General features: G+C 39.2%; 1 protein-coding gene across 3 annotated transcripts in view; it reads right to left on the reverse strand.

The window, feature by feature from the left end:
• Window positions 1-26,044, reverse strand: part of LOC126377545 (facilitated trehalose transporter Tret1-like) — a 124,768-nt gene that overhangs the window by 12,544 nt on the left and 86,180 nt on the right. For all 3 annotated transcript variants that reach the window (XM_050025339.1, XM_050025337.1, XM_050025338.1), the window contains 2 exons: window positions 24,580-24,742; window positions 3,212-3,399 (listed from right to left, as the gene is read on the reverse strand). In XM_050025339.1, coding sequence (XP_049881296.1) covers window positions 3,212-3,399; window positions 24,580-24,742 — 351 coding nt within the window. The remainder of the gene's footprint in view (window positions 1-3,211; window positions 3,400-24,579; window positions 24,743-26,044) is intronic.

A 26,044-nucleotide genomic window follows, 5' to 3' on the forward strand; every position in this document is an offset into this window, starting at 1 on the left:
TCTTCTGTGAAATGAAACTGTTTGTCTTTTCTTAATAAATCTGTTAATGGTTGCGCTATCTGTGCATATCCTTGAATGAATTTTCTGAAGTAAGAACATAGCCCCAAAAAACTATGTAGTTGTTTGATATTCTGTGGTTCTGGGTATTTCAATACTACCTCAGTTTTCTCTGGAGAAGGCATTACTATTCCATTCTGTATAACATGTCCAAGGTATTCTACTTTCTTCACCATAAGTTGTGATTTTTGCCAATTAATATTCAGTCCATATTCTGATGCAATCTGAAGTACTTCTGTTAAACGCTGAACCGCCTCTTCTTCGTTCTCTGCTGGAATTAATAAATCGTCTATGAATATCATTACAATACCGCGTGATATCAAATCCCTGAAAACAGCTGTGATATATCTCATGAAAACCTTAGGACACGTAGCCAAACCAAATGGTGCCCTTAAAAATTCATACTGCCCTGTCATGGTAACAAAAGCTGTATATTTTGTACACTCCTTGTTAATCTTCAAATGAAAATAACCATTTTTCAAGTCAAGAGCTGAAAACACTTTTGCATTAGTCAGTTTGTCAATAAGATTGTCTATAATTGGTAATGGGTATTCATCCTTTATTATTTTCTTGTTCAGTAGCCTGTAATCCACACAAATCCTTATGGTATTATCCTTCTTTTTCACTAAAACCAGAGGACTAGCATAATCAGAGTAACTAACCTTTATAATTCCGTCTTTCAACCACTGTTCTATCTGCTTGTCTACTTCTTCTTGCTCCTTAACAGAAACACGCCGCGGTCGCTGTGCCACAGGTATGTCGTCCTTGAGAATGATCTTCAATTCCACTGGTACTTCTTTGGTCTGCTTTGGCTGGTAATTTTCTACTAACTTGATAACTTCTTGTTTCAGAGCTGGATCGCTGACGGTACCTAATAGATCAACAGTGCAAGGAAAACAATTAACATTCGTCAACCACTCTTCGTCTTTCGGAAATAACCACACTGATCCTTCTTTCATAACCATTACTACAGTTTTCAAAAATTCTTGACCAATTATCAATTTATATGGCATACACTCTTTTGGAACAATATGAAAGGTCACTTGATAATATTTACGATCATCTACACAGAAATCTATCTTAATAAGTCCCAAAGATCTTACACACGAATCGCCAAGTCCACGCATTGTTATGTTTTCGTCGTATTTTTCCACACAAATCGTTGAACAAAAGTCGTCACGTATCAAGTTCATGTCACTACCCGAATCGATTAATGCATTTATTTGTTTACCGCACAGTTCAATATTTTTTTCCGGCTTACGCGCAATAATTTCGTTTTTCATAACCTCAATCTTGTTTGTTGAAACATCGGATACGCATATCTCGCTCTCGTTCAAAAATGAAGACGTCATCTTGACATTCCGCTCCATACATTCATTCTTTCTAACGTCAAAGTTGTCAGCTTGATTTTGCATATTGCCGCCATCACCGCTGTCATCGTATTCGCTTGAAATGAGTTTCGCCGATTCCATCGCTCCGAACATCGCCGTTGTATTTCTTGAAGTTGTCGCACTTGACGCTGGTTCATTCTGAGATTGATAAGATTGGCGCCACTGCGATCTTCCGTTCACATTCGGTCTTCCGAAATTCCATGATGCCTTATAATTTCCGTTGCTTCGCGATTGGCTGTTATTCGTCATTTCCGTCTTATTTTTGCATGATGTAGCAATATGTCCGAACTCATTGCACTTGTAGCATTTTGCCCCCTTACTTTTGTTAGGACAATCCGTCGATGAATGACCCTTATCTCCGCAGTTGTAACAACGTATGAAAGTAGTTTTGTTTTCATGATGATTTTGTTTTTCTTGACGTTCTTGATATTGTTTTCTTGTCTTAGCTTTTAATAATTCGTACACTTGTATTTTTTCCTTGAGTTCTCCATAGGTCTTAATTCCGTATAGCATGATTTTGTTCGATTCTAAATCCATAATTCCGTCAACTATATATTTTATAGCGACATAGTCGGGAAGTTTTCCTCTTTTTCCCAACTCCTTCATAACTAAAAGATAGTCCAAACAACTTTCATCTTTTTTCTTTTTCCGTGCGCTCATTAGCTCATGTATCGCCTTAGCATCTAATGTGCTTGAAAATTCCTTGGATATAGCTGTTTTTAGGTCGTCCCATGTCTTGAAAGTTTTTTCTGATTTTAGCCACAACTCTGCAGTACCGGTAAGTGAACGTCGCGCTACGAGCAGTTGCTGTAATGGAGTCCATCCGAAGATTTCTGCATTATCTTCGATCTCAGATATCCATTTATCCACGGAATACGTTCCATCTTGTCCATTAAACCGGTTCACCAGGTCTGCCGTCATTGCTAACATGGTGGATTGTGGTTGCTGAGTGGCTTCGTAATAATCACCTTTTTCCCTTGACATCATTAATCCGTGTTACAAATATCCTTGTCGTCGTAAAACAGTTGTTGATCGCCTTGTAATTATCAAATATATTTCGCCGCGCCGCCACCTTTCCGACACGTGCTGAATGTCTGCGCCCTCTTCTTTAGACGAGCCCCCAAAATTGTGGGATCGTCGGGCGAGAATTAAACACGTTAGCACCTTTAACACTTTTTTTTATTTTTTCTTCTTAACTAGCACGCAGACATTACACTTTCTAATTGAAAATATTAACAATTAACGCAGATCAAAAAATAACACCCTTCCACCTCGACTCTCACCCAACGTCTCTTTTTAAAAATCAGTCAGTCATCTCAATCCGTTCACACCGTTCATTTCAAGTCACTCATCCATCTTTTCTTTATTCGTCTTCGTTCAGAAATCAACATTCAGCCTCTTACTTATCCCACAGATATGTGGTGTAAAAGACGAAATAGAGACTAAAATTAAGTTTTTTCAGTATATAAAGCGAAGGTTGGTGGTAGGGCTGGCAGAGAAAGATCTAGAAGGACGTACATTGACCAAATTGGAGATGTCCTTAGAAACCGCGAATGTATCGAGGGTTTCGACCAATAGAGGCAGCGAATGCTATCTACGTTGATAAACGTCCTACGGCTATTGGTTGAAGTCCACGATATAATTCGTGCCGCGCGGGCGCGGTTGCTGTGCCGCGGGGGCTGGAGCCGTTGACGGCTCAATAGCAATCATGACTCCAGGGTTGTTAAGGTCGTTCACTGACCTCCCTAGAAGAAGATACATACCTGAGTGATCATAGTGATGCAGCAGACAAGCATTCCTCCACAGAAGGAGATGGCGGCGATCATGTCGACACTGGTGGAGAGCGAGGTTGCCAGCCACGCCAGGGTGTAGGGCAGAGCTGCTGCTAACAAGATGGTGCGGCGACCCAGTTGCATCGCCATGCCACCCAGGATGCCGCCTACAAGAGCACCTGGTCAGAAAAAGAAGAATATTAACAACATATCACACATTACATAAGCTTAGGACAGTATCCCGTTACGGACATTATTTGTCCTGAAATGACTGACTTAATCTTTTATACTTTGACTTTTATATTATTGTGACAATTATTAATAATAAATTTATATCTTTAATAATGTAAAAATATAATAAGGCATGCATAATTAGTAGATAATTCTAATGTTTAATTCGTTTATAATATTAATGTTTAATTCATTTATATTTGTACGCCGACTGGCAGATCACAGCGCCCTAACCTATAATGTATAACAACCTACTCTACCTGTGTTTCACAAATAAATCAATTTGTATTTGTGCGGTAGTAGAGGTACATCCATCGTAAGATGAACTAAGTATGCCATCTGCGGCAAATCAATAAGTCACGTCACAAAAAAACAATGTATTTAATAATAATAATAATAAAACACTTTATTGCACACAAATTCACAAAAAAATTACAGGATAAACTTATTCTAAGGTGGGCAAAGGCGGCCTTATCGCTAAGAGCGATCTCTTCCAGACAACCTTCGGCAGAGGATATAGTACACTTGTACAGCTGCAGTGTAGCGCGCAAAAAAGTAAAATAGAATAAGAGAGAAAACATGAAAAATATATATAATTATATATATATAGGAGGAAAATCATTCCACAAGTGCGTGGACTTCACAGTAAAAGAATCTGTGTAGTATCCAGACCTTGAGAAAGGAGCCTTCAGCACATTGTCCATCCGCGAGCGAAGTTCACGCGATTGTATTTATGTATGTATGTAAATTCAGAATAAGCAGATTATGTTTGTTTTGCACTGAACAAATCGCAGTATACTCTCGCCGTCACATAAATCTGTTTCGAACAGGTTGCGTATCTTTTGTCTAAAAGATTTACGGCCGCGAGTGGGTGCGCAAATACTAATGTTTTGTGCTCAGAGCGATGTGCGATGTCGGGAACATTTTAGTATCGATCGCTCTTTGATATTCTTGTGTATATTTACAGGGTGTTAGTAACGTCGTATCGAAAACTTTGAGGGATGATTCAGACCATGATTCTGTGGAATTTTCCGTCGTTAAAGTACAGAAGTGAAAATAATTTTAAAAAACGTCAAAGTTTTCATAAAATTCCCGGACAGGAAATTCCTCTTGATATCAACTCAGGATCATGGTCTGAATCATCCCCCTCAGTATTTGTTACGGTGTCACTAACACCCTTACCTCCTTATATGTACGTACTCGTACGGGGTGTAAGTGACATCGTAACGAATACTGAGAGGAATGATTCTGCTCATTATAATTTTCCATCGCAAGAGTATAGAATGGAAAAAATAATAAAAAAGTAATCATGAATTTTGCGACTGAAAAATCCACTTCATATTAACTCGGAATCATGGTCTGAATCATCCCTCAAAGTTTTCGTTACGATGTCACTAACACCCTGTATAGTAAGATTGGTTTAATAGGGAAAGTGAAATAGACAGTGTTTACGTTGTTTAACATCGCTGACATGTCTAAGGGCCATATCACACAAGGACGCTATGGAGACGCCTAAAATAAGTAGAAGTATGAGCGGTATATAAAGCGAAGGTTGGTGGTAGAGCTGGTAGAGGAAAACTTAGAAGGACGTTGACCAAATTGGAGATGTCCTTAGAAAAGATTTTGGATCATCTTACTTGTCCTAACCAAACTAGGGACCACAAAGTATTTTTTTGTGATATGTCGCCATCGGGAATATAATTTTTGGACCTCCGGATCGTGAGCCCAACGCTCAACCACTGGACCACAGAGGTCATCATTAATGTTCTAATGGGTTAATGTTCTAACAGTTACATACTATGAAAAATATTTGCAGAGACTTTTGATACGAAAAAGTATATATATTTTTTTTTTATACACTTTATACTTTCCCACTTTTATTGACCTCTCACAACATGCGGGGTTGGCTGGAAGAGATCTATTTTAGATAAGCCCACAATTTGTATGTATTTTTGTTTTTTTTTTTCCATTAATTTAATTATTGTGTACAATAAAGAGTTTAATAATAAAATCTAGATCTACCTAGGCAAACAATCAAATTCCCAAGTCTACATACAGTTTTTGACTGCAAGCATCAACTGTCAAAATTACGTTTTATTTCTGCAAGTCAACCATAAATGTAAATTATTACTAACTCGTTTTGTTTTTACTACCTACTGATATGTGTTTTGTTTATATTTCTTATATTCAATTTACATTATTATTTTTTAATAATTAACAGCCTCTGTCGTCCAGTGATTGACCGTTAGTCTCACGATCCGGAAGCCCCGGGTTCGAATCCCGGTAGCGACATAATATCGTAAAAATCACTTTGTGATCCCTAGTTTGGTTAGGACATTACAGGCTGATCACCTGATCGTCCGACAGTAAGATGATCCGCGGTTCGGAAGGCACGTTAAGCCGTTGGTCCCGGTTACTTACTTACTTACTGATGTAAGTACGTACTCGTTACATGAGCCATGTCAGGGGCCTTTGGCGGCTCAATAATAACCTTGACACTACGGTTGACGAGGTTGGTAATTCGCCTCATAACCAACACGATAAGAAGACGATATTTTTTTTACATTAGCATCAACTAGGCAAAAACATTGCTATGCGTGAGCCTTTGTGTGATCAATAAAATACTTTGTAAGTATAAAAGGGGGTGTAAAAGCGCTCTCATGAGAAACATCAATCTCTCAGAATACCACAGAGTATGAAACGCTTTTGTATTTTGTATAAATAAATCCACAGTATTAATAGCCGTTCCTCCCGTCCAGCTAGAAGAACTCTCACTTTGAGGTCGCAGGTAACTCAGCACAGGTCTAAAAGCTATGCCTTTTTTTTGACGTGACTTATTGTAGATTTGTCGCATATCGCATTTACTACTTGGCCGACAAATGGGGAGTGCTGAGTGCTCTCACCCGGTACAAAATTTAAGATAACAGGCCTGAGGGTGCCCAGTTGGGCGCGAACCTCAGTTCAGGGTGTTGTCTGGGGGATTGTATTTGAAAGAATTAATCGACCCTAGTGGACCGACAACGATAAGCGCTGAATATGAGAAATCGTCAACCACGCCGGCGGAGTCGGTATCGGGGTCCTAACGGTCATTTTATCGATTCTGATGATATAATCATGTCGTTTTGTCGATTTTTACTAATATGTGAACCCAAATAAGTCATGTCATTCTGTCAAAATACGAACAAAATCACTTGACACGCATATTAAGGTAAAAACACACTTATAGATTTCGACAAAACTTATTAAATCGATCGATAATTTTATGACAATGCGCATGTTAGCCCTGCTGAAGTGTTTGTTGTCGCGAGCTGATTGGCCGGCTCTATGGCTAGAGTAATCGGGTCGTCTGGCTACGTCCTCAGTTCAATTATAAAAGTTTTCGAACGCAGCTCAGTGATCTGCACGTTTTACTTTTCTCTTTACTCTTCAATCCAGCAGGGAAGTAGCTATTGCGGTCTCTTAATACGCTCCGTTATAAATACCCACCGTTTAATCCCGCCTACATAATTTACTAGACTATCTATAGCATCTGGCCAGACACAAATAAACAACGGACAGACAGACTGCTCCGTATGCATACAGAGTGCTATCACTCAGCCGACCGAATACCTTCAGGTACAGCCAGAAGCAAACAGCTAGTGACAGTCAAGTTATACATAATAGTCAAGTCAAGTTATACAAATAGTGGTCTAGTCCTGGTTTGATTTCCGATGGGTACACTATCGAAATCACTTTGTAAGACTGTCCTATGTTTCGTAAGGACATTGCAGGCTTGGATTACCCGAATGTCCGAAAAAGTTATACACCATCCAGAATGTCCAATAATCAGGGAAGTTCAAGGCGGCCGTATAGATAGTAATCAGAAATCAGAATCATTTATTCAACGTAATTATCACGGATAAACTTGTTGAAGGTCAATGTAACATTTTTGAATTTACGTCATTTCGCAAGGTGTTATGGCTGAGTAGAAGAAATGACAAGAAATTGTAACAGTAACACATCTTTTAAGTAACACTAAGTGACGAAAACAGCCTCCGTGGTCTAGTGGTTAGAGCGTTAGGCTCACGATCTGGAGGTCCGGGTTCGATTCCTGATGGGGACATTGTCGAAATCACTTTGTGAGACTGTCCTTTGTTTGGTAAGGACTTTTCAGGCTTGAATCACCTTGTCCGAAAAAGTAAGATGATTCCGTGCTTCGGAAGGCACGTTAAGCCGTTGGTCCCGGCTATTAGCCGTAAAAACACCTCCACCAACCCGCATTGGAGCAGCATGGTGGAGTATGCTCCATACCCCCTCCGGTTGATTGAGGGGAGGCCTGTGCCCAGCAGTGGGACGTATATAGGTTGTTTATGTTATATGTGTTTATGTAAGTGACGAAAAACAACAGCACTCATGCCTGCATGTTCTAAAAGTTGGCAACAACCTAATCGTCCCCATATTTTTAAAATGACTTGACTGCTTGGATACCATTGGCGCAGTGAGTGTTGTCATATTTACGACGACATAATTGAGCCGAACTATTTGACATTGTAAGCGTCTCGCGAATCTGGATTAGGTTGTTACCAACTTTTTCAACACGCCTGTTGTGCCAATGTTTTTGGTCACTTAGAGTGTTACTATCTATACGGCCACCTTGAACGTCCCTAATTATTGGACATTGTGAATGTTGCTAACTATATGTATAACTTGACTGTCACTAGCTATTTGCTTGTAACTGTACTTGTGTTAAACGTTGCTTAGGATTTATAACAGGCGTACGCCATACTTCACGCGTAGTACCTACCGGTGTGGACTAGAGAGAGAGAGGACCATAGAATAAAGAATGGTAATGCTTCACCCCGCACCAATTCGTATCGGGAGAAGAGCAACATATTAAAATATTTACCTCACCCCTTCCGGGTCTTACAAGTCTACAAATTCAAATTCAAAAATATCTTTATTCAGTAGGTAACTTAGTTACACTTTGAATCGTCAATGTTTACATAACGAACGTCTCGTCCGCCTAAAACTACTGCAGCCTGTATAGCCGGGGAAAGAAGCTGCAAGGAAAACCTCGGCACAGGGCCCTAGACGTTCTTTTTAAAAAAACATACATACATAACACATAGCCGATCTTCAGCCAACTGCCGGGCACAGGCCTCAACCGGAGGGGATATAGTCTCTCCATCTCCATCACGCTATGACAGCCTCTGGCTGCCTCTGTGGTCTAGTCCTGGTTTGATTTCCGATGAGGACATTATCGAAATCACTTTGTTAGACTGTTCTTTGTTTTGTAAGGACATTGCAGGCTTGGCTCACCGGAATGTCCGAAAAAGTAAAATGACTCCGTGATTCGGAGGGCACGTTAAGCTGTTGATCACTTTGGTCTATGGCCGTAAATGATGATGTAAACACCTTCCAAAGATAATGATGAACCTCATCAACCGCAGTTGGATTGTAGTCCTAAGAGCGGTATGAATGTCGATCGAAATTAATCGTTCCAGAAATAATCTTTAGGTTTAGGAATGCGCTTGCGTTTGTCTGTTTGTTTTGGTATCCAAATCTGTTCGAAAAATAATCGATTTAAGCCGACAGTTTGGCTTTAAACAACGTTAGTTATGTTTTATTTTGACATTGAAACCGTGAGGAATTTGGGTCGGGATGTCGAAGATTCGTTAGTGGAAAGTGCCAGGAAATATGTGGATTAGGTTGTTGCCAACTTTTTGAACACACAGGTTGTGCCGATGTTTTTGGTCACTTATCTATACGGCCACCTTGAGCGTCACTAATTATTGGACATTCTCTATGTTGCTAACTATAATTATGTATACCGTGAGTGTTACTAACTATTTGCTTCTGTCAGTACTTACATGATGGACTAATGATATGGGTGATAGGCTAATTCTTTACTTATTTTATTTAGGTAATCAACAGCTTATTATTATAACGTTACAATTGGTATTACAGCTATTATTAGTTTGACAAGCCAATAATATATTACCCCAGCTTTCATATAATGATGGGAACGGACAGTAATATACTAAACACAGTTATTTTAAACAACAATTAGGTAATAATAAATGACATGACTTATTGTAGATTTGCCGCAGATGGCATTAACTACTTGGCCGGACCAGATACAAGATTTAAGACAACAGGCCTGAGGGTGCCCAGATGGGCGCGAACCTCGGCTCAGGGCGTCGTCTGAGAGGAAGAGTATTTGAAAGCATTAATCGACCCTAGTAGGTCGATAGCCATAAGCGCTGAATGAGGGAAATCGTCGACCACGCCGGCGGGGTCGGTATTGGGGTTCTGAAGTGTTTAGTATCGCGAGCTGATTGAGCTGGCTTTCCAGGCTATGTTCACCAAAAACAATATAGATGGCGTTGTACAGTTTTAACGTGATAAATACTTATTTACTCATTACTCGGGTACTTATATAATTGTTCCAAAAAATTCCCGAAATTTCAGAAGTAGCCCTAATAAGAAGTAGCCCTAATAAGAAGTAGCCCTAATGAGAAGAAGCCCAAGTGAGAAGTAGCCAAAATGAGAAGTAGCCCAAATGAGAAGTAGCCCTAATAAGAAGTAGCCCTAATGAGAAGTAGCCCTAATAAGAAGTAGCCCTAATGAGAAGTAGCCCTAGTGAGAAGAAGCCCAAGTGAGAAGTAGCCAAAATGAGAAGTAGCCCAAATGAGAAGTAGCCCTAATGAGAAGTAGCCCTAATGAGAAGTAGCCCTAGTGCGAAGAAGCCCAAGTGAGAAGTAGCCCAAATGAGAAGTAGCCCAAATGAGAAGTTGCCATAATGAGAAGTAGTCCATTTGCGAGTCGGTTGCCATAATGAGAATTAGCCCTAATGCGCCTAAATCAGCTTGTTTAGTGGAAGATGCAGTTGTATCTGGGTGTAACAAAAACGGTCATCATTTTATACCTAAACATCTCACACATCACACATCACCAGCCCATTAACGTCCCCACTGCTGGGGCACGGGCCTTCCCTATGAATGGATAGGGAGATCGGGCCTTAAACCACCACGCGGGCCCACTGCGGATTGATGGTTATTAACGACTGCTAATGCAGCCGGGACCAACGGCTTTACGTGCCTTCCGAAGCACGGAGGAGCTCGAGATGAAAACTTATTTTTTTGTGGTCACCCATCCTATGACCGACCTTTGCGAAAGTTGCTTTACTTCAACAATCGTAGACCGAGCGCGTTTACCGCTGCGCCACCGAGCTCCTCGCAGACCAGACGGTAGCAGACCTAAACATCTACTTCACTTCAAATACCATATTTACAAAACTTTCTATAAATTTACTGCAATATTTTGATTTATTATCGAGGAAATTACCATAATTCCCTAAGTGGACAACTTAATGCAGCGTTTAGCCCTCAAGGTATAATAACCTATAATTCTGATACGGTCATTTTACGGACTGAGAAGATTCAATTAAGGTTAATAAATTATCATTTTCAATTTCGAAACTTTAATTTTTTTATTTATTTATTTACAAAATCACGCCCGCAGTTCCTAATGAGGTGGGTAAAGCATTGCCAGAGGTAATCACAAGAATCACAAGCATTTCCCAGCGTTGGGGTCACGATCCGGAGGTCCCGGGTTTGAATTTCGGTGGGGACATATATCACAACAATCACTTTGTGAGCCCTGGTTTGTATATCCTAAGATATTATCCGAAAGTAAGATGGTCCGTGCTTCGTAAGGCTCTTTTATCGTGTCGATTGTGAGGTGGATTACCTACCTACCAACCCCATCAACTTTGGTGTCAGGATTATTACTGAGCCGCCATAGGCCCCTGACATGGCTCATGTAACGACTACATACTTACATCAGTAAGTAGTAACCGGGACCAACGGCTTAACGTGCCTTTCGAAGCACGGATCGTCTTACTTTTGGACAATCAGGTGATCAGCCTATATTGTCCTAATCAAACTAGGGATCACAAAGTGATTTTTGTGATATGTCTTCACCGGGATTCGAACCCGGAGCCTCCGGATCTTGAGACCAACGCCCAACCACTGGACCACAGAGGCTGTTACGCGTCGATGTTCTCGCATGACAAAGTAGCAGACGGTTTTAGTATTTTACAAAGCAAACCACATGCAACTGCGGTTACATTCAAATAAGTCATTACATTACATAGTGGTCAACTCTAGCTTTCCAATGTTTCGTATAAAGACTCCTACATACAAATTAATTCCCTCTTCATTTATCTACATAATAGTAATTTGATATTGTAGTAGGGTTGTTGTAGCATTTACTTGGCACCGACTTCAAAATTACAAAATAAATATTTAATATTTGTTAATTAACTACGTAAATTGAAAATACGTACTTATTACTTTGTTCGAAGTAAATTTATTTATTGCTTTTTAGTTTTGCGTTTGAAGTCGGTTTGTTATTGTTATTTTTTTTTCATTAATGAAGATAAAAACTAGAAGCTCAAATGTAGGTGGCAGCACTGTTGAGTCTTTAAATTTTGACAGTTCTCCATTAGCTAAAATTCGTGATAAATTACAATATTTGGACGAGTTACGAAAAAGAAAACCCGTCAGATGGAAAAACGCAGTTTTGATTGAAAATAAGTTTTCAATTCCCTCTTAATTTATCTACATAATTGTATTTTTCATTAATGAGGATAAAATCTAGAAGCTCAAATGTAGGTGGCAGCACTGTTGAGTGTTCTAATTTTGACAGTTCTCCATGAGCTAAAATTCGTGATAAATTACAATATGAGAAGAGAGCAAGGATGAGTTACGAAAAAAAGCCGTCAGATGGAAAAAGGTAGTTTTGATTGAAAACAAGTTTCTGTAACCGGGTGAGAGCTTTCAGCGCTTCCCATTTGTCCGGCCAAGTAGTTAATGCCATCTGCGGCAAATCTACAATAAGTCAAAAAATAAAAGTTTCTGTAAGTTTCTTTGTGATCTTTAGAGAAAAATATATCCTCAACATAATTATGAGCACCGCCGAACCACGCGGTCGACCGCGTCGTGTGATAACCGCCTTAGCTAATTGAAAACTTAACTTATTGCGTATGTCTCTCAATACCTCAATGGGAACAAATTTCTACTTGTGCATGAACCGCACATTTTCACTTTCCAACTTTCAATTCCCCATTGTCCTTTATGCTTACCTGGACAGCAACTAGTGAATTATATACCTAATACATCCATGTACAGATCTAGGGCCTTATTTTTGAATCGCGCGCCTTCAATACGCGTTCGAAAATATACAGGTATTAGTGACATTGTAACGAAAATTTTGAGAGATAATCCAGACCATGATTATGAGTTGATATCAAGTGGAATTTTCCGTCGCAAAATTATAAAACTGTTTTTTTTTTTAAAAAAAGGAAAAATATTGAAAGACAGACGGACGGACAAGAAAGTGATCCTATAAGGGTTCCGTCTTACCTTTTGAGGTTCGGAACCCTAAAAACACTAAAATTGTCATGAAATTTCCGATAAGAAATTCCACTGGATATCAACTCAGAATCATGGTTTGAATCATCCCCCTCATTATTTGTTACGGTTTATCACTAACACTCATACGTACCCGTACGTGTGTAAGTGATATCGTAACGGATACTGAAGAGGAATGATTTAGCTCATTATTCTGAGTTAATTCCAACTGGAATTTTCGCGGTAAGAATTATCTTTATCTGTCAAATTACGTAAGTTATTGTTGTGCTTGTGACGTTCATTAGCATAATGATGTTTCAGTCGATATTAGGTAGGTCTATTCATCATCATCATCATCAGCCCATTAACGTCCCCACTGCTGGGGCACGGGCCTTTCCTATGGATGGATAGGGAGATCGGGCCTTAAACCATCACGCGGGCCCAGTGCGGATTGATGGTTATTAACGACTGCTAATGCAGCCGGGACCAACGGCTTAACGTGCCTTCCGAAGCACGGAGGAGCTCAAGATGAAAACTTTTTATTTAGTGGTCACCCATCCTATGACCGGCCTTTGCGAAAGTTGCTTTACTTCAACAATCGCAGACCGAGCGCGTTAACCGCTGTGCCACCGAGCTCCTCAAGTAGGTCTATTCATTTCTATGTAACAGTATGTACCTATATTTATGGGCGTACTTATTGAAAGTATTCATGTTAGGTATACGTTAGTTAATAACGATTAAAATTTATGTGATAGCTAAGGAGACACACATAAAATTAAATGCAGTTTTCAATTAGATAGTGTTAAGATAATGAAATAAAAGTATTGTGAGGGAAAGCTCTGCCTATTTTCACTTTGCGTTGTTAACAATTTTATGTCCAATAAAATGTCTTTTACACCTTGCAAATTAAATTAAAGAGATGTTTTATAGGTTTTAATTAACTAGAAATGGCAATACAACACTGTATTAATTTGTCCGGCCAAGTAGTTAATGCGTCATCTCTTTTCAGCCTACGTTCCCCAAAAGAAATAAAGAAGGCGCTGTCTAACTTTCTAATTTCATGGAAAACAGATATAGAGGTAAAGATTTTTTGTCTCTTTTTTGGGTTGCGACCTAACCTACACTGGGCTGGTTTTACCTTCGCGGGTTGGAAGGTCAGGCAGGCAGTCGCTTCTGTAAAAAACCGGACCTGTCAAATCTTCAGCTTAGGTTAGCGGACCCTGTGAAAAACGGGATAATGCTAGGGAGTCGATCTTTGTTGTTGGGTAGGTATGAAAGATGTCACTTGTTATTACATCCAGGCACCACACATCTTTCACTCATTATTTTTGCTAACGGCCTCCGTGGTCCAGTGGTTGAGCGTTGGACTCACGATCCGGAGGGCCCTGGTTCGAATCCCGGTGGGGACATATCACATAAATCACTTTGTGATCCCTAGTTTGGTTAGGACATTACAGGCTGATCACCTGATTGTCCAAAAAGTAAGATGATCCGTGCTTCGGAAGGCACGTTAAGCCGTTGGTCCCGGTTACTACTTACTGATGTAAGTACGTAGTCGTTACATGAGCCATGTCAGGGGCCTTTGGCAGCTCAATAATAACCCTGACACCAGGGTTGATGAGGTTGGTAATTCACCTCACAACCGACACGATAGAAGAAGATTGCTATCAAAATAAAGAGAAGCAATATAGGTAGTAACAACATTCTAAACGTATCTGATCCAAATATCAAGCAACAAAGAAGATATCTCTATTGAAGGGAAGACACTTTGTTCTTTTGTTCTTCATTAACGCGACCCTAATGAAAACGTTAATGAAATCTCACGCGTCGCCTGGGGGGTTAGAAAATCATCTGAAAAGCAATATTGCAATTCTTACATTTGCGCAAAAGTAAGTGCCCAATGTTAAGAAACATCAAAAAGCAATTTTGCTTTTTTAGATAAATTCAGTCATTTTAATTCGCCTGGTCCGCTTCTTCCGTTTTCCCGGCTCTGTGTGGAACACGCTTAAAATGTACGTCAGTGCAACAGGACCCTAAAGTTTTTATGACAAGAGCAAAATAATCTTGCCGTATTAAACTTGTTTATATAGCCATTCATTATAAATTCATAGTCACTTTCAATTTCAAGTCATTAACGCCTTAAAGTTCGACCTCAGGACCTTCTGAACGACTACCGGACACCATTTACTGGGTAGTCCGTGTTTGAACCATAAACACAGACTTTCTTTATTTAACTACTAGAATTTTCTTGCGTCGGCGCCGAGCTAATGACGCGAAATAAGCGCTCTGCTTAGTTTTACAAATACAGGATAGTAATCTATGTAACTTGGCCAATTTGCAGAGTTGGAAACTTGGCTCGCTGTACAGTAGTTACCTATGGACTTTTTAATTTGACAGGATTATTTTTTACTTTGATGTAGAGTTAATTTTTCGAATTAACAGAACCCTCCCAACTATTAGCTCTAAAGCACCTCCGCTTACCCGCAGTGGAGCAGCGTGGTGGAGTATGCTCCATACCCCCTCCGGTTGATTGAGGGGATTCCTGAGCTAAGTGAGACGTATATACGTAGGCTGTTTATGTTTTTTTTATGTTTATGTCTACTGGAAGCAGCATTATACCTCTATTACTACCATCATCATCATCTCATCACATTATCCCGTTTTCACAGAGTCCGCTTACCTAACCTGAAGATTTGACAGGTCCGGTTTTTTACATGGGCGACTGTCTGTCTGACCTTCCAACACGCGAAGGAAAAAGCCCCTACAGGTTATGTCACATAACTCCGATAATGCATTTCCCGGGAATGTGGATTTCCTCGCGATATTTTCCTTCACCGCTGAGCACGTGATAATAATTTAAAATCCAAACATGAATTCGAAAACAAATTCGACAATCATTGGTTTCGGCCTGTGCTGGATTTGAACCTGGGACTCTGCGGCTCTCCAACTGGGCTACCACGGCAATTACCAGAATTCTTCAATCTATTTTAAACTTGAGTTATCTTAAACATCCGTTTTCGCATACATTCGCCAGCTTTTACCCCTTTCATCTGAACTATCAATTTCGCCTTCTATCCAATAATAAGCCATGTTTGTCTGTTTGTTCGTTTGGACTTTAAAGGCGCCGTTCAAGTCTGTGTTTATGTTCGCACTGAGGTATGAGCAGTATCATAAAGTAATATATACATAAGTACACTTAGATATGATAGTTAAGGTTTAAATTCACATACAGGGTGTTAGTGTCATCGTGACGAAAACTTTGAGGGATGATTCAGACGGGGATGATTGAGACCATGATTCTGAGTTAACATCAAATGGATTGTCAGTATTCGTTCTTATCCTGTATCACTTTGCAATAAAGAAATAAATAACAGCGTAAGTGCGAAAGAGACAGACAGTTTTCCAGAAGATTATTGTTTTTTTTTTTACAAAAATAACTATAAACTAATCAACTAATTATAACATAAACAAATATATTTTTCATTGTGAAAATTTTATTCCTGTCTTAATAGTTATTTGTGCGATACAGTATTATTGATTGTTTTTTACCCAGGGTCAGGGTGAATCTGACAGCTTGTGCTTGATGCTTCGGAAGGCACGTTGTCCTTGTTTTTGCCTGGTGGTCCTGGTTACTACTTACTGCATGATGTAAGTAAGTAGTCGTTACATGAGCCATGTCAGAGGCCCTTGGCGGCTCAATAGTAACCCTGACACCAGGGTTGATGAGGTTGGTACTCCACCTCTTAACCCACACGATAGAAGAAGAGTAATATACTCTCAAAAATGATTGATACATCTGTACAACACGAGAGCCAAGCACTAATAATTTAGTTATAACATGAAAAAGTAAATGATGCAATAATTGCCACCGTTTGGCACAAACATTTATCAAGATTAACCAAGCTACCTATTAAACGATTTTTTTTAATCAAAATCTGCTTTTAAATGTCAATTAATAATGTTTTGCTTGTGAAGAAACACAGAAGATAAAAATGTGAATAAAACTGTAATGATTGTTATAAGTGTGAACGATATAATTAGGGTTATGTTTACAATACAATACAAATATACTTTATTGCACCAAAATAAAAAGGAATAATCACAAAAGACTCTTAATCAGGTACATGGCAAATGGCGGCCTTATAGAGTAAAGCGATTTCTTCCAGACAACCACAAGGCGAGGGGAAAATGTAAAAATTGAAATTGAAACATTGCGGGTACAAACTATGAGTACAACTTACCAATAAATATAAGCATAACATACTTATATACAGGGTGTTAGTGACATCGTAACGAATAACTAAGGGGGATGATTCAGATCATGATTCTGAGTTATTTTGCGACGGAAAATTCTACTTGATATCAACTCAGAATCATGGCCTCAATCACCCCTCAAAGTTTTCGTTACGATATCACGAACACCCTGTATGTATGTGTTTATTACAAACACAGAACAACACACTCATACGCCGCAGAAAACCACAGAAAGCTGGATGAGATGTGGATATCTAGTTCATCTTGCGATGGAGGTGCCTCTGTCTAACCCAATGGGATGTAGTCGTGGTGTTCTACTTCACCGCTGAGCACATGATAATTATTTACGATGAAGTCGAAAACCAGTCCGAAACTTAGGAAATCAGAAATCAGAATCATTTATTCAACGTAATTATCATGGATAAACTTGTTGAAGGTCAATGTAACATTTTTGAATTTACGTCATTTCGCAAGGTGTTATGGCTGAGGAGAAGAAATGACAAGAAACTGCAACAGCAACATCTTTTAAAAACCAATGAGGGTATACATTACAAGTTATTTAATAACTAGAGGTTTAGACCTGTGCCGGATTCGAACTTGTGACCTCGCAGTAGGAGTCAAGCGTTCTTCCAACTAAACTACCACGGCTCCCACAGTCACAGTTAAACTCAATCCAAGAGATAATTCATTAGAGAAATAATTGCAGGTTGAAACCATGCAGTGTAGACAGGATAATGGGCTGCAGAACGCGCTTATTTAGCTGAGGATTGATAACCTTCGTTGGAATCATAATGGCCTTTGTGGTTCAGTAGTTGAGCGTTGGGCTCACGATCCGGAGGTCCCGGATGCGAGTCCTAGTAGGAACATATCACAAAATTCACTTTGTGATCCCTAGTTTAATATTTTATAGTTCGCGCCATGAAAGAAAGCCACGGATTTTTGTGGAACTAATTGATAAGTCATAAATATATTATATTCAATGCATAATCTGCAACAGTGGCGCCACGGCCGCTATACTACTTTCGCGACGCGAAAAAAAGGCCATTTTTAAGCAATTTATCTTAAGTTAACTTAAGTTGACATTGCGCACTTGCTATTATATGTGCAAATGTCAAATTTTAATATTGCTTTTGTAGATGAATTGCTTTGGTTTGCCTTTTTTAACCCCTCAGAATATTCCAGAATCTCTCTTAACAAAATTGTAACAACCTAGAAAAATGAAGCCATAAAATTAAACAAAATGCACGATTGCCTAAAATTACGTTGTAACTTTATGTAACGTCATGGTAATTATTCTTTCATATAGACCCTTGGGTCTGGCTCTAAATAATATTAAGTAACAGACCCTACGATATCACTATTACGAAAATCACATAAAAGCATTACTTAAATTGATAAACGATCATGTAGTAAGTAAGTATTATTTCATTTCTGGGTCTACATCATAAATCTACCCAAACATGTCGGAAGGAAAGTTCAATAATAATAAAATTCTAATATGAAATATTGTAAGATAAACTGACTTTTATAATTATATACAGTTTACAAATCTTAATATATTATTGAAAATATAATAAAATCTGTTTAGGTTTCAATTACCAATAAATACGCATTGTCTTTCGAATATCGCATTTTCGAATAAAAATAAATACTGTTTTCAAAATTTATCAATTTATCGTGTATCAGAATTTGAATTCAAAATTAAGTTCTTTATTTGAATTTTTGATTCACGCGTGAATAAAATAAAAATAAAGAACTCATTTCTGAATTCAAATTCGATAAATTTCAAAATTAGATGTCTACTTATAGCATTTTTTTACTTAAAGACCTTGATAAGCTTAATGTTAACTGGTTATTAGCGTCTGATCATCAGACCTTCGCCCATTTAGGATCACGTTAGAAGATAAGCAGCTGAACGGCTTCTACTAAATTTTAATATTGACATCAATCTTAGGACCATGACTGTTTCATCTTCTTCTATCGTGTGGGTTATGTGGTGGAGTACCAACCTCATCAACCCTGTTGTCAGGGTTACTATTGAGCCGCCAAAGGCCTCTGACATGGCTCGTGTAATGACTTACATGAGTTACATCAGTAAGTTGTAACCGGGACGAACGGTTTAATGTGCTTTTCGAAGCACGGATCATCTTACTTTCGGACAATCAGGTGATCAGCCTGTAATGTCCTAACCAAACTGACTGTTTCATTGCAATCATATTCACTAGAAAAATTCGAACATATTTATTTTTCAAAATTGGCTTACATAGTCAGCGCTTTTTGAACGTCAAAAATTAAATTACACATTACGTAACTAACTGTAAAACTACTACCACATCGGAATCTGTATAGCTGAGGGAAAAACGTAGCTAGCACAGGGCCCTAGTCTTACCGTTTCATGATTTTTTTTGTAATAATGAATGAATAAATAAAATGTAATATTATATTTACTATTATTCAAGAAAACGCACGGTGCAATGCAGCTTTCATTAATATAGTTGGCTCAACCATTATAGATGGCGATACGGCTCACCCTATGACGTTGGTCTAACAGAAAGCTTGGTGAGGTGTGGGTACTTAGTTCATCATCACCAGCCCATTAACGTCCCGACTGCTGGGGCACGGGCCTTCCCTGTGGATGGATAGGGAAATAGGGCCTTAAACCATAACGCGAGCCCAGTGCGGATTGGTGGTTATTAACGGCTGCTAATGCAGCCGGGACCAACGGCTTAACGTGCCTTCCGAAGCACGAAGGAGCTCGAGATAAAAACTTTTTTTTTGTGGTCACCCATCCTATGACCGGCCTTTGCGAAAGTTGCTTAACTTCAACATTCGCAGTCCGAGCGCGTTTACCGCTGCGCCACCGAGCTCCTCACTACTTAGTTAATAGAATAGAATAGAAATAGTTTATTATAAAAGAGCGTCACACACAAACAAAAAACAACATCTTATAAATTTTCCACTAAACAATTACAAAAAAATGAAAGACGGATGTTTGTCGCAATTATCATAAGGTGGTGGACGTCCTGAGATAAAAGGGCCTCACTCAGCACAAGTCGCGGCGTGAACCACGACGCTGGTGTTATGTGGACCCTGTTGGGTTAGTTCATCTTGCGATGGATGTACCTCTGACTACGACTCACAGTGCATAACATTGACCCCGATACCGACCCCGCCGGCGTGGTCGACGTTTTCCCTCAATCAGCGCTTATCGCTATCGACCCACTAGGGTTGATTAATTCTTTCAAATATTTTTCCTCTCAGACGACTGGGCACCCTCAGGCCTGTTGTCTTAAACGTTGAACTGGGTGAGAGCCTTCAGCGCTCCCCGTTTGTCCGGCCAAGTAGTTAATGCCATCTGCGGCAAATCTACAATAACTCACGTCAAAAAAAGTGCATAACATTATGTTATGTTATGCACGGTGAGTCAGTGATAAACGTCTGTAATACACGGTCCATGAACCAAATTAAAAAGTAATTGTGATAACCACATTTAATTTCTATCGTCACGCATAGCTGACAATTCTCACGTCTCCATCATTAGTGGAGTAAAACATCTAATTATACCCACTGATGTGCCGTTCTTGAGAAAGTTCCCAAAGTGTGAATGTTGTGTTGGAAAAATTCTTTATAGTAAGGATATTGGCCGGTTTTCTTTTCCAAATTGTTCTTTTTTGTGACTCTGATTTTATCTGCGTAAAGGTTAGGTTCTTAATTCTTCTTCTATCGTGTGTTCTTCTGGTGTTAGAGTTATTATTGAGTCGCCAAAGGCCCCTGACATGGCTCATATAACGACTACTTACTTACATCAGTAAGTAGTAACCGGGAGCAACGGCTTAACGTGCCTTCCGAAGCACGGACCATCTTAGGTCGTAAAGCTCTTTTTACATAACTTTTGCGCCTTTTTGCTGCCGGGAATATTCCAAATTCAAATTCAAATTCAAAAATATCTTTATTCAATAGGTAACATAGTTACACTTTGAATCGTTTAAGGTCATGTTGACTGTGACCGTACTGAGGTCACCACTTGTTTATGAACTACAGAACGTAAACTTCACCATAAAACCTTTTTCAATTCTCTCCGTAGTAACATACGCATTTAATCAACTCAAAAACATGTAACTTGAAGTCCCGTATTTTGGTCTAAAATGTACGAAGGTTAGAGGACTTCGTGATTAAGTGTGTACGCAGTAAAATGCGTGATTTGCAGCAAACTGTTCGCTGAACAATTGGAATTGTTTTGTTTTTAGTGCGGTTGTAGATTCTTTAGTTGATTTGTATTGTTTCGTTCCGTTTCTCAATGGGAAACCTTCAAAATGTATCCGAATCCAAATTTTTATTCATAATCCAAAATTATCTTAATATTAAATAGGTAACACTGTCGCACTTTGAATCGTCGTATTTTACGTCTCATCCGTCTAAAACTACTGCAGCTTCTCACAACCTGTATAGCCGGGGAAAAGAAGCTGCAAGAAAAACCTCGGCACAGGGTCCTAGACGTTGTTTATTGTTAGACAACTTAGTTATTTGTCTGCCTAATATCAATTCCCAGACATTTACTCCCATGCATTCATATCTTCTAAATAATCACTTTTTGTTTATGTTTAATTAGTGCTTCTATGCTGTTCTGGGAGCAAATAAAAAACATAGAACACGTTCAGCTGCTTGTCTTCCCGGGCATGTCGTAAAAACCGACAGAGGGATTGTGTCCTCTAACATGATGGACTAATGTTATGGGCGATAGGCTGATCCCTTATCACCATAAGGTTCATCATATCCAGCTTAGGACTTCGTATCAACAGTGGCTGCAAGTTGTCTTTGATTACTTGTGGCTCTGCCCACCCCATTAGGGATTACGGGCGTGAGTTTATGTATGTGTATGTATGTATGTTTAATTATTGTGTTAAAACTGTTCAAAAGTAAATTCTAAATGTCAATAGTTATCTTATTGTAAAAACGCATATGATCTTATGCAGTCGACTGACATGTAAAGCAAGATTTTTTGCCAAACAATCCTAGCTACAGTTTTTATATTAAGTTTTCATAGATACATTGTGTAGTAATTATGATTAAATCTGTAAGTAATGATTAAATCTACCTAAATCCAGAATGGCCCTATATTCTTCTAGTCCTATCTTCTTCATATTATGTATAGACAGTTGTCTATCATATTAAAAGAAGAAAAAAGACAAGTGTTTTTTTGAAAATGAAATCGTTCAAATTGTGACGTATGAAATTTTCAAAATAAACAAAACGGACTTTGTTTTGTTTATTTTGAAAATTTCATACGTCACAATTTGAACGATTTCATTTTCAAAAAAACACTTGTCTCTTATGTGATAGTGGTTATAATTCCAAAGAAAACTGCAAAGTCTGACAGCGCGTACTACTCGAAAGAATCATGAAGTGTTCAGCTTACATTTTTCGCGCCTTTTTGACTGTTGTCATAACTATTGTACCGGGTGAGAGCCCTCAGCGCTCCTCATTTGTCCGGCCAAGTAGTTAATACTGAGGCAAAAAGGGCCCCCACAACTACACTGGGGGACCATTACATCGAGTCGAAGATAAACCACGTTTAAAGGAAACAACTAACAACGTGTGAACAATGGGTAAGAAAACGGAAATTAGAACGGTTATAACTTGGAACAGCCTGGGGTTCGATACCCGGTAACGTAAATTTGAGAAAAAATCGTAATGGGTGAAGAAACGATCGAAAAAGAAAATCATCTGAATGTTCCACCACCTTGGTCAATAGAAACCTTGGCGAGGTGGATGTGCTTCTGATTACCCCAAATATGACATAGTGGGGACCGTATTTTATGTTGTCAAAGGTTACCAAAAGACCAAAATAAAATCTACTACTAACTTAGTTCTAAACACCGCCCAAATAGCCTGGTGGTTGCGGTTTCCGAATACATCCCTCTTAGGGACGGTGCCGGAGGACGTAATATCATATATGATCCAGCATGATCATCCGATTACTCTAGCCATAGAGACGGCCATTCAGTTTGCGAGAAAAAGCACTTCAGGACCACGATGCCGACCCTGCCAAATATAATCCTCTCAGATGACGCCCTGAGCCGAGGCCCAACTGGACATCTTCAGGCCTGTTGTATGTTGATGTTTTTGTTATTGTGTCATTGTCTGTTGTTGTGTTGTTGTCGGTTGTTGTGTTGTTGTCTGTTGTTGTGTTGTTGTCTGTAGTTGTGTTGTTGTATGTTGTTGTGTCGTTGTCTGTTGTTGTGTTGTTGTTGTGTTGTCGTCTGTTGTTGTGTTGGTGTCTGTTGTTGCTGTGTTGTTTTCTGTTGTTGTGTCGTTATCTGTTGTTGTATTATTGTTGTTGTTATTGTATCGGATGATAGCCCTCAACGCCCCGGCCATCTATTTATCCGGCGAAGTAGCTAATGCTATTTGCTACATACACAATATGTCACATAACGACAAAAAAACACACTCGGTTTAACCGTGATGGTATAGCTGAGTTCACTTAATGTCTAGCGTCATTAAAAGCCGTCGCCAGGGAAAGTAGGTTTATGTCTCCTGCACTTTTATATAGGCTATTATGGTGATAACAATAACGGTAGATAATTCCCTTACTTGCAGTTTTAGAATAAAATATTTATTTATAACAGCCTCCGTGGTCTAGTGGTTCGAGCGTAAGGCTCACGATCTGGAGGTCCGGGTTCGATTCCCGATGGGGACATTGTCGAAATCACTTTCTGAGACTGTCCTTTGTTTGGTAAGGACTTTTCAGGCTTGAATCACCTGATTGTCCGAAAAAGTAAGATGATTCCGTGCTTCGGAGGGCACGTTAAGCCGTTGGTCCCGGCTATTAGCCGTAAAAAACACCTCCACCAACCCGCATTGGAGCAGCGTGGTGGAGTATGCTCCATACCCCCTCCGGTTGATTGAGGGGAGGCCTGTGCCCAGCAGTGGGACGTATATAAGCTGTTTACGAGCGAACGAGCCTGACGGCACGTGGCTATTCTTGTACCTAGTCCTTCTTCAATAAAATAACATTCTGATATGAGTATCCTACTGGTCATCTCATCTGGCGTTCACCATTTTTCTTCCTGAGCTCTCACATAAAGCTGTTTACTTAAGTACTCTAGTTTATTATTAGGTTTTTTGTTTTAATTTATTAAGTGCAGTTTTCAGTAACACAGCTGGCTCGACCATTATCGACGACGATACGGCTCACCACCTATCACGTTGGTGTAACAGAAAGCTCGGTGAGGTGTTGGTACTTAGTTTATCTTGCAATGAGTGTACCTCTGACTACCCCATTTGGGATAAAGTCGTAAGAACGGGAACTATCATAACCTGATCTGATGATGACGTCAGTATCATCAGTGAGGAATGATATGTAGCCTTAACTGTTAATGTGTTTGTATCCTTTCGTTACTTCCTCTGCTTCTTCTCTCGGGTCAATGACTAACTCAACCCAGAAAATAAAAGAAGTAAGTACAATAAAGAACTCACCCAAGAAGCTCAAGCTAGCGATCCAGCTGGCCTGCTGGTCGTCTACCGTGAAGGATCCATTGTTAGGCCTGGACTCCTGCATGGACGCGATAGCTGGAGACATGTAGCCTTTGCTGAGCCCCGCTGCGAAGGGTCCGAGGGAGACGGCTAGAGCTGCTAGAATCTGTGAGCGAGAGAGATGGAGAATTTAGATTTAAAGAATCTAACATCGGTTATTTTAATAGAGGTAGAATCATTTCTTAAAATTTATATTAAAGTTAATATTCTATTTAGTAGCGTAGAAAGGTTCATTTCTACCGCTTGGGACAGTGTTATGGCTGAGGAGAAGAAAAGGTACAGTCATGAGCTATATATTGTACCCACTTTAGGACTCTGTCGCACTAACATATTTGACATTTAGAGAGACTTACAGTTCAATTTGTCAAAAAAGTTAATGTGACATGGTACCAAAGTGTATACATATTAATGCTCGTGACCGTACAATAAGAACAAGATAATATTGAATAAATTCAAATTCAAATAAAGAAAAAAAATATCAAGAAATCAAGAAGACAACAAAGAAATCAGAACAAAAAGTATTCGAGTCGTCTTTTATGGATAAATTTTCGGTCGGTTACGGAAAACTATCATCATCATCATCAATTTAAGAGCCACGCTCTTGTCGGTGTAGCATTTTCCATTCCAGTCTATCAAAGGCCAATTCCTTGACTTCCCTATAAGACACGACGTTAACCTTTTCTTTAATCTGTTCCATGTAAGCTCTTCTTGGTCTTCCCCTTCCTCTCTTTCCTTCTAGCTTTCCTTCTATGATGTTTTTAATGAACGGAAAACTATAGAGAACGCATTTTATTCGATTACGCTGTTGTTTTTTGTAATCGTGTTCAACTTGGCTAAGGCCTCTGATTAGACAAGAGTTCAGGATGCGGTAAAAAAAACAGGAGAAACAGGAGATGATGATGATAGTGTTGATTACAAGAAATGAAATGTCATGTCAGGGGCCTATGGCGGCTCAATAATAACCATGACGCCAGAGTTGATGGGGTTGGTAATCCACCTCACAACCCACACGATAGAAGAACAAGAATTAATTTACGCTTGGGAGGTGAAGATCATGACGATTACACAAAGAAGAATGAAGAAAAAAGAACATACATAAACACGCCCATTTTCCAGGACAAGAAGAGACTATGGAAATCGATTTGCTTCGATCCTGACACACTTCTCTTGCTTCCCGCGCATTCATCAATCGTTTCGTTTAGGAATTGAAGAAGGAAGGACTAGCTGATAATTACCTGCCGACTGTAACTCATGACCCAGACTTATGACCATATCAAAGATAAACACGGTAAGTAGGTCAGAACATGACTAAAACAATGTTCCGACTGAACAATGAAGGAAGTTGTAAAAATGGTATTTCCTTCTTTTTCCATTGGAAAATTGAAAATAAAAGAAATGTAATGTTGTT

Source organism: Pectinophora gossypiella, chromosome 23 (assembly GCF_024362695.1).
Source record: "Pectinophora gossypiella chromosome 23, ilPecGoss1.1, whole genome shotgun sequence".
Classification (NCBI taxonomy): Eukaryota; Metazoa; Arthropoda; class Insecta; order Lepidoptera; family Gelechiidae; genus Pectinophora; species Pectinophora gossypiella.